General features: G+C 45.1%; 2 protein-coding genes across 4 annotated transcripts in view; both read right to left on the bottom strand.

Moving 5' to 3' along the window:
- Positions 1-255, bottom strand: part of dab2ipa (DAB2 interacting protein a) — a 27,547-nt gene extending 27,292 nt beyond the window's left edge. Inside the window, exon 1 of one of the 2 annotated variants that reach the window (XM_030359096.1) lies at positions 1-255. This exon is cut by the window's left edge and continues 100 nt beyond it. The gene's annotated coding sequence lies outside the window, so the exon portion shown is untranslated. The other variant, XM_030359095.1, reaches the window with a different exon arrangement.
- A 163-nt stretch (positions 256-418) lies between these two features.
- Positions 419-9,950, bottom strand: phf19 (PHD finger protein 19). Of its 2 annotated transcripts, none has more exons than XM_030359155.1 (14): positions 9,817-9,950; positions 8,646-8,835; positions 7,941-8,022; positions 7,438-7,548; positions 7,035-7,129; positions 6,714-6,862; positions 6,456-6,551; positions 6,102-6,291; positions 4,907-4,974; positions 4,431-4,577; positions 4,150-4,210; positions 3,205-3,290; positions 2,407-2,484; positions 419-2,157 (listed from the first exon to the last, which is right to left on the bottom strand). In XM_030359155.1, the coding sequence occupies exons 2-14, from the start codon at positions 8,829-8,831 to the stop codon at positions 1,815-1,817; spliced, it is 1,692 nt and encodes a 563-aa protein (XP_030215015.1). In that variant the 5' UTR covers positions 8,832-8,835; positions 9,817-9,950; the 3' UTR covers positions 419-1,814. The 2 variants fall into 2 exon arrangements, with proteins under 2 accessions (XP_030215015.1, XP_030215016.1); XM_030359156.1 differs by having other exon boundaries at positions 8,646-8,832; positions 9,817-9,942.
- Between the last annotated feature and the right edge of the window lie 50 nt (positions 9,951-10,000).

Here is a 10,000-nt window from a genome sequence, read left to right as displayed (position 1 = left end):
AGCCAGAGAGCAGTATTGGCCCTGTCTGTCTCTAGATCTACAGACAGGAGCTGCTTCAGGAACTACCCTCATCAAATCATTCACCTGCCTCTCTAAACCCTGGCTTTCTCTAGGTCTACAGACAGGAGCTGCTTCAGTTCACCTGCCTCTCTAAACCCTGCACGTCCTGACACACAGGGACGGCGCCTCGCCCAGTCCAACGTTATCTTTTAAATAGACCTGAACTCGTAACACCTTAATTTACTTAACAGATTAACATGGAGGCCATCTCACTCTCACTAGTACACACACACACACACACACACACACACACACACACACACACACACACACACACACACACACACACACACACACACACACACACACACACACACACACACACACACACACACACACAATAGATTGATAGAGATGGTTGACACTGAAAATGTGGAGACATTTATTTTAGAAGATTATACCACATGAGCTACGTAGCTTTGAAACCAGCCAATGACAGAATAATTGCAGCAGTGAGTGGGAGTATGATCAAAGAGGGCCTGCACACTGATAGGTCATGGGGTTTTGGTTAGTATACTGAGAGACCAAGGGTGTGTTGCCAGGATCTCAGTAAGGATTTTGTTTAAGTTTCTCTATTTATAACAGATATAACAGATTGTCACAGCAACACATTTACAAATGAAAGCCAATTCTCAGAATATATCTACGTATATATTTGAACTATCATATGACAGTGATATCCAATGATGCTTATTAAAGTAATAAAATATTCAAATAATAACAAAATTTAAGTGATCAAACATGATCAATTTACCAAACAATTGGGTTTAGCAGATAAGGCAACATGTAAACTTGCATAGATACCTTTAAATAGTGCATTATTTCTGGTCTGGGTAGGGAGCACATTAAACCAACAATGTACCCCACATCTTATAAAAAAATAACAAAAAACTCAAAAGCGCTAAACCTTCTTCGTTTGCTAAATGACAACTCACAGAGGAACAGCTTACAAGATCAGCGGTAAGCCCAACAACATACAGTTCTAGCATGGCGGGCGTAGGAACCGCGGTTCGCATGATAACACGACAGTGGCTAGCTTGTGAACGTACTGCCTATTTACATGTCAAGCACAGGAACAGCAGCTAGCTTGATACAACAGTGCGCTAACATGTCAAGCACACACAGCGGCGCCCAGCATCCTAACAAAACACAGGGCAAACACGTCCCCCGCCAGGGGAGTGGGGTTAGCTTATTAGCATACAGCGCTAATACGACAAACACAAGAGCACTGGTTAGCTTACTGACATAGAGAGCGTAAAGCAGGGGGGGGGGGGGATATGAACAACTTTTCTCAGGAGTACAATACAGTGAGCTGTTGGCATGGAAACAAGGTTTACTATGCCTGGAGAAGGCGGCGACAAGAGCAGCGCTCTGAAGCGGAACCCGGGTTTAGGGTCCGCTGTGAAGGTGCTCAAAGCTTGGGCTGAGGAACATCAGGATCAGAGGAAGGGGAGAAAGCATTTTGAACACTGAAGGACTTCATGGCCCTCAAAGTGACCTATGAAATGGTGTGGCACGGAACAGGGGTCTTAATTATTAAACGGGTTGTGGCCTTACAAACACACACAAAACACTTGTGAAAACGAAGGGACCACCAATCCTGGTGCGCTCCGTGTTCTGGGTGTGCTGCATCCGGGCCCCGAGGACACGCTGACATTTGGGTTTTTCTATCGGGTGCAGAGATGGAAACGATTAAGATCCCCTGATCCATTGTAACGATGGGCGTTGTGTTGGGGGGGGGGGGGGGCCGTCCTCTAGGGGAACACCTCCTCCCACTCCAGCAGGTACTGCACCGTGCCCTCGGCCGTCACCCGGCGGGCCAGCACCTGGTACTCCCCGTTGGTCAGCCGGCCCGCCACGCCGAAGTAAGAGGAGATGGAGGAGTGCAGGTGGGAGGAGTCGGAGGACAGGTGGGAGGTCTCAGAAAGGAAGTGGGAGGAGTCAGACGGCGGCGGGGTGAGGGCGCGCTCTGCGGAGTCCTGCTCCTCCAGACCGGACGGCTCCTCTGCCGGCAGCTCCTCCCCCGCGTCGCCGCGGCTGGCCCACTGGCTATAGCTGTTGTTCGGCAGCTTCCTCTTCCTGCTGCCCACCCCCTTCCTGCCGGGACGGACACAGGGGTCAGAGTGTGGACTGTGTGGGCTTCAACCCGAGGGGTTAAGACCGTGTTGTGTGTTCATCTGTTGGGTTGGTGAATACGTTTGGATTTGCCGCAGATGGGTGTGCACATGCGTGGCTGTGCATGGGTGTGTATATGTCCGTGTGTTTGTGTACGTGTACATGGGTGTGTGGCTGTGCGTATGTGTCCGCGTCCGTGTACGTGTGCGTGTGCGTGTGTCCATGTCCCACCTTAAGTGGTAGGAGCCGCTGGTTCCAGCGGAGCCATCAGTGGAGACCTGGTCCAGACTCTGAGATGTACTGGAACCACTGAACACAGAAACCACCACAGGAACATTAGAAGCACTAGTATGGGGATGAGATGCACTGAAGACACATCGATCACATGTCTATACTGAAACTTATACCATAGATATTATACTATAACTGCTATGCTTAACAGAACAAAGAATAACAGAAAAGCTAATTAGCACGTGGTACCTGTACTCTGCCTTCCTTAAAAATGATATGTTTTGAGCTAAGGGCACTTATAACTATAGTATAGTTTGGTAGACTGTCCAATTCAGGGCTGAGGTTAATACTTTGTTGTACTTTGCAACAATACAATTGACAGTTCACACTGGACATTGTTGGGGGAACCAAACGTAAACGAACCCCTCGCGGGAGAGTGTCCACTGGAAATTAAATCAGAGGGAAACTCATCTCCTTGCTGCGGACAATAAAAATGGAGCAACAGCTTTGTGGGGTCTTGGTATATTATAATTTTGCTTCAGTGTTACTACAAATAAGAACCAACCCAATTTCTACCATTTTGTCAATGAATAATTTAGAAATCTGTTTTGGAGAGTGACCCCTAATAATTCCTTTATATAGTCCTCCTGCCACCGCACAAATGGGCAATGAGGAAACGCTCCCACATCGCCGAAGCAGTCTGTGCCTTACAACGGACCCTTCAGCTAAGGTGTGAAAGCACTCTGAATCAAATCTCAGAATTTTTAATTGCACCGGTCGTCTCTCTGTGGGACTCACCTCTTCAGGCTCTGCAGCTCATCCAGGGTGAAGTCAAAGATGTTGGCCATGTGATGGTTGGAGTTCCAGCTGCAGTACAACTCGTTCTACACACACACACACACACACACACACAGTAGAATGTTTACTTCGGCAGAAACGAAAAACACCACATTACACAGTACTTTACACCCACAAATAACCACACTACTGTAATTAACACTTGCATATTGCAAATCGTATTGCATATTGCATCACGCAACATAAAGCACCAAACTTAAAATGTGCTGTAGGCAATAAAAGCTATAACATAAGTGATATGTATTAGAAATGCTACAGCCATCCGTCTGCTATGGTGAGTGAAACGTTCTGTGAGAACATCTTTTCTGGTTGACTGAGTGCCTGTCTCTGTATGACATCGCCACCTCATTTCCGACCAATCAGGGCCTCTCTTCACGGACTGGTTCGGAAAGGAAGGAAGGGAGCAGAGATACAATGTATTTCCAAATCTTACATTCTCTTCTGCTCTTTCTGTATAGCTCTCAAATCATATGTGGTTGTGTTTTTTTGCCATGTGGTATGTTCAAATGATTTGTTGAACCGATGCTAGTGGCCGGTGTATTCATGTGTCCGCCTGGGGTGGCCACTATCTCCTGCCCACTAAGTCACATGATATAGGTCAGGACTGCCGAGGCATGTAGGCTTTGTTGTTCCGGAAGAAGACCCTGGGCTGATGGAAGAGCATGCTGTCTCATGCAATGTTTATGAATTTTATCTTTTCTTGGGTTTATATCTCGATATAACTATCGAGAGTTATATTTTCAGAAATACTGATTTAATACCTTTTCTTTTATGCTCTTGTAGTTGGAATTGATTTTTTTTATTGTAGATAAATTAAGACATAAATTCTGCACCACATTAAAGGCAGTTTCTACAACACATGCAAAACACATTTACATTCCTTACATTGGGGATGGCATCTTCCAGAAGCCACCGGGCCTTTCTCTTTCTTCTTTCTGCTGGAGTGCTACACACACACACACACACACACACACACACACACACACACACACACACACACACACACACACACACACACACACACACACACACACACACACACACACACACACACACACACACACACACACACGCACGCACGCACGCATCTTGTAAAGTAGATATTTGGAAGGTAGACTTCAGATGTTTCATGGTAGGAAGCCTAGTGTTTGGGGGGCGGGGTCTACCTGTTCTTGGCCCCTCCTCCTTTGCGTCCCCTCCCCCCATCTCTCTGGGTTCGCTCAGGAAACAGTTTGGAGGGGGGGTTGGGAGGAACGCGCGTTTGCAGTCGGAAAATACACTTTCTCTTCTTTATCTCCTTCCCACAAAGGAACCTGTGCAAACAACCGCACATCTTATAAACAATTCTAATCTTAAGATCTGGGTCTAAACTATTACAAAGAACTGTTGTCAGTGGTGTAGATGCATCTGCTCTGTTAAACTTTATACATCCGACATACAACTACTTATCCTTCCAAGGTTTATGGGTCATTCATGGAATTTGTTGGGATTTCGTGATTTTGATATCAGTTATTCATCAAAGAACTGATTAACAACGTTTTTAAAATGATCAAACGTCTTCTAATGCGCAGTTCATTGAGCAATTAATCCAGATGTAATTTAAAAGTCTGTGTGTGTGCACGCGTGCGTGTGTGTGTCTTACTTGCTCTTGTACTTGTTTAAAGCGTCCAGGATGTGTTTCTCCTTCTCTGAGGCAGGGGTATTAGCCAACTGCATAAAAAATGAAAATAGAAAAAAAGTAGTTTAGTGCCCTGTATAGTCTCACTAGTACATCCCAACACATTCAAGTTAGTAACTACTATAGTATAGCATCATTTAGTGTAATGGTACTGGTTTAGTACAGTGGAGTATGGAGCAGTATTGGTCTAGTATAGTCGAGTATATAGCAGTATTGGTCTAGTATAGTAGAGGCTGGGCCAGTATCAGTCTAGTATAGTAGACTATTGCACGGTATTGGTCTAGTATAGTAGGGTATGGAGCAGTATCAATCTAGTAGAGTATGGAGCAGTATTGGTCTAGAAGAGTATGGAGCAGTATTGATCTAGTACAGTAGAGAATGGAGCAGTAATGATCTAGTACAGTATAGTATAAAGCAGTATTGGTCTAGTATAGTAGAGCATGGAGCAGTATTGATCTAGTACAGTATAGTATGAAGCAGTATTGGTCTAGTACAGTATAGTATAAAGCAGTATTGGTCTAGTATAGTAGAGCATGGAGCAGTATTGATCTAGTACAGTATAGTATGAAGCAGTATTGGTCTAGTACAGTATAGTATGAAGAATTATTAGTCTAGTATAGTAGAGCATGGAGCAGTATTGATCTATCACAGTAGAGAATGGAGCAGTAATGATCTACTACAGTATAGTATGAAGCAGTTTTGGTCTGGTACAGTATAGTATGAAGCAGTTTTGGTCTAGTACAGTATAGTATGGGGCAGTATTGGTCTAGTACAGTATAGTATGAAGCAGTATGGTCTACTACAGTATAGTATGAAGCAGTATTGGTCTAGTATAGTAGAGCAGGGAGCAGTATTGATTTAGTACAGTATAGTATGAAGCAGTATTGGTCTAGTACAGTATGAAGCAGTAATGGTCTAGTACAGTAGAGAATGGAGCAGCATTGGTCTAGTACAGTATAGTATGAAGCAGTATGGTCTACTACAGTATAGTATCAAGCAGTATTGGTCTAGTATAGTAGAGCATGGAGCAGTATTGATTTAGTACAGTATAGTATGAAGCAGTATTGGTCTAGTACAGTATAGTATGAAGCAGTAATGGTCTAGTACAGTAGAGAATGGAGCAGCATTGGTCTAGTACAGTAAGGGGTCGGCTCCAGACCTTGCCCAGCTGTAGCTGCTCCCAGTGAGTAGAGATGAAGCCCAGGATCTCCTCCAGCTCAAAGTACTTCTTCTTCCTGCTGAGGCCCAGGTTGTAGAGCGCCAGCTGGACCACGTCCACCCAGCGCAGCGCCAGCCGACGCACGTACTCAGTGCCCTTGTTACACACGCAGCACAGGTAGAGGTAGAACCTGGGGCAGAGGCAGGGGGAACCACAGCTTGAGACACAGGACGACTGTAGCAAACCAGAGTGTTGGGCGACTGTGGACTAACCACAGCTTAAGACGACTGTAGCAAACCACAGCGTTAGGCGACTGTGGACAAACCACAGCTTGACTTTGAGGAGAGGAGGTACCTGTCTCCAAACATGATGGGGTCCTGCACACACTGGATGCAGGCTTCATGGAACCACTGCTGGCATTTCCAACACTGGAGCATCTTCAGGTACCACCTGTACAAAGCAGATCAGGGCCTTTAACAAGAAGCATACACACCGTATTCATATTAACGACTACACAAAATTCCTTAGCAGAGAAACCACAGCCCTTTCATAATAATGCTACAGAGATCTCTGTTTGTTATGTCCCAAGCTTCAGTGATTGGATGGTCTTACTCTCCGGGGCCGCCGCAATAGCAGTAACACTGCTGCTGATTTGTCCGATGCTGAGAGTCCCACTGCAATGCATCCGGGTCATAGGGCAACACCTGCTTCATGGCCACCAGGGCCTTCGCTATGGGTCCCTTCTTAAGAGCGCCCCCTTTCTGTTGAGAGTAAAAACACACACTTGGTCAATTTGAGTGTTTAGTGGGTTTGTGTGCGGTTGTCAGGTCAAATATTTTGTAATCACAGTTCTCAAAAGACTTCTCAGGACACATTTTATGACATGTGCCATCTGTGTGTGTGAGTGTCATCTGTCTGTGTGTGTGGCCTTACCCTGACAGCTAGAGCGAAGATGCAGCGGCGACAGAACCATGGAGCGTGCTCATTGCTGCCCTCTACGGGAGGACTGTGGCACTGCTGGTGAAAACCTGAAATCCAAAACACAGAAGATACTCAACATTTAACCGTTTGCAGACATACGTAGTTATTGAAGAGGCCACTGCTGCATAATCATGTTTGTAACAACAGATTTTTTTTGTATTTGTATCTGGATCTGTTTCTGATAGATGACCAATTATGAAACTGACTGAAAACCGAAATGAAACGATAAGATTCAATGTGATTTGTTCTGCTCACACTGAAATAAATCCTATCGGAGTCACACAAGAGCAAAAAAGATTTGGCTCACTTTTGCTTTCAGTGTGAACTAGTAATTTATTATCGTCCACCAACTTACCGATGCCACACTTGCCACAGATGAGGATGCGGTTGCCATGGCTACTAGAATCACTCTGGTCCCACTCCTCCTGACACACTGAGCAGTGAGGCTCCTCCCCCGGGATGCCGGCTGCGGGGTCAGAAAGCATGGGAATAAAAGAAGCGCGCAATGGGATTCCAATGGGAGTCCATCCCCCAATCCAGCTTTCCCAGTCCCATCTCCTAGTCTAGCTTTCCCAGTCCATCACGTAGTCTAGCTTTCCCAGTCCCATCTCCTAGTCTAGCTTTCCCAGTCCATCACGTAGTCTAGCTTTCCCAGTCCATCTCCCACTTTTGCAATCTCCAGTCCATTTCCCAGTCTAGCGTTTCCACTGGGAAAGCTTGATTGGGAGATGGACTTGGAACTTCCCAGTCCATCTCGTAGTCAAGCTTCCCAAGTCCGTGTCCCCGTCTATCTTCCTCAGTCCAGCCCGCACTAAGTGTAACTGGTCTATCTCCCAGTATGTTGGACTGGTAACCCACCATGCTGGATGTCCTTCCAGAGGACCCAGAAGCGGGAGTTGTCCTCAAACGTCACGAAGCAGCTTTGACGCTGAGGACTGACCTGGTTGGAGGAAAACAAATAGTACAAATTATAGTTTGAATAATAATTGTTCAATATTGTAATTATGGTAGAGCTTGTCTTGTACAGCATCTAGGGATAAAAAAAAATACACTTTACAATCTGTAGATTTTCAAATAAATGATGAGTATACTTGAGTACAGTGCTAGGACTTCCTGTATTCTTCAGTATTTCCGGTACTTTCTTTTCTATTTCTTCAACAGTAAAACTAAATATTTCCCATCTGTATTCATGTAATGTATTCCCATCATGAATGTTTAAAGACTTCAACCCTTTTCAAAGATTGAGCTCTCATCCGTCTTCATGTTTCTCAAAGATGCAGCTCTCACTTTTCCCCACCAGGGGGTGCAGGTGGAAGGCTTTCTTTCATTCTGAACCAAACCATGATTTATTTATTTTTTATTTATTTTTTATCAAATATGTGAACATTAATCATAAACTGATTAATGTCCTTTAATTCCATTTTTGGTTTTGAATGTGATGTGTATTACCTGTGTGTATGTTACCTGTGTGTTGAAAAACGGCACTGTTTACGTGTCTGTAATGCACCGGGCGCTGTTATCTTTGTGTTGCGTGCTTGTGTGCATGGCTGGTGTGAGGCGTACCCTCTGTATGCGGCCCAGGTAGTACAGGCCGTCGGACCAATGGCACAGGACATACTGCTCCACGGTGAGGCTGCACTCCAGGGCCTCGGCTGGGACGCGCCTGCTGACCCCTGACCTGCACCCGGAGCCCTGCAGGGATGGGGGCTCTGGACTGCTGCAGTAGCCCTCAGCCAGGTCCTCCAACATCCTGCTGAGAGGGTGGGCCCACAGACATACCGTTGATATGGTTGAATATAGACATGTCACACTGTGTGTGATCACAGTAAAGGCTAGGGGCTACAGCTACGGTGTCAGTCTGATTAGGTCCACTTTGCTCCTGTTGTAACATCTGTTTGTGTGATATAGGGCCCCCTTCTGATTACAAAGCCATCCAGGTGACACCCTCCTTGTTCTTATGCTACAGACAGGCTAGATAGAATGGAAGTGGCACTAGATTGGAAAGCAAAAATAAATATGAGGGTAATATAGGGGAGGAATCGATCGTGTATTACAGTAAATGTAATTAAAAAATAATTTAATAAAGGAATAAGCAAAAGGAAAATGGATACTGCATTAACAGGTGTGTCAAATTGATGAAGCAAACGTTAATGTGGTTTTACCGGAAAACGAGTAGGCCTACTTGTGACTCATTTATTAACTTCACAAACCGCCAGGGGATTTTGTTATAATGTCGCGCATGCTCCATGAAATAGAGATGATGGGAGGCGGAGGGGCGGTTGTGTCTGCTCAAATAGTGGAGCATGTACTATCTCTTTTTTAAAACAATCCACTTTGTTCATAATGCCTACCGTTAAATGCCTACTGACATTTTTAGTGAGTTTGATTCGGTCTCTTACGATGACAGATATCGAAAGCAGTACTTTCTGACAGCAAAACTGCCAAATCGACCCCAAAGAAAAGGACCGATTTCAGACAAAACATTCAGTATAAACGATGCTCAACAATGACCGCGTCTATTGTACCAACTGTTACACAAAAGTTATACAAATCTCGATTGACAAGCATCGCATCCACTCAGCCACTCTGGACAGCCTTTTTACACATCGAGTTATTTTTCCTTATAATATAGATTCATGACATTACGAAGAAAATGATCAGAAACCAACAGAAGTCGTGTGCCTATATATTACAGACAGTAAAGATGTTTAAAGGATGAAATCTCTTTACTTACTTTGAGTGAGTCTGGTGCAGCCTGTTTGTGGCTGCAGCTGCCCGGGGTTCTGCTGCTGCTACTTGAGGGAGAAGAAACTCTGCTGCGCGGCGGCGCTAAACTTCAAACTCGGACGGCGCCATTTTTTCACTTTTCCCGCGAATCACGGTCGCTTTCTCCATGCTCATTTACATAACGTATCATC

The sequence above is a fragment of the Gadus morhua genome, chromosome 6 (genome assembly GCF_902167405.1).
Source record: "Gadus morhua chromosome 6, gadMor3.0, whole genome shotgun sequence".
In the NCBI taxonomy this organism is placed as follows: Eukaryota; Metazoa; Chordata; class Actinopteri; order Gadiformes; family Gadidae; genus Gadus; species Gadus morhua.
Note: the sequence above shows the minus strand (reverse complement) of the source record. Positions and strands in the feature narration are given on the sequence as shown.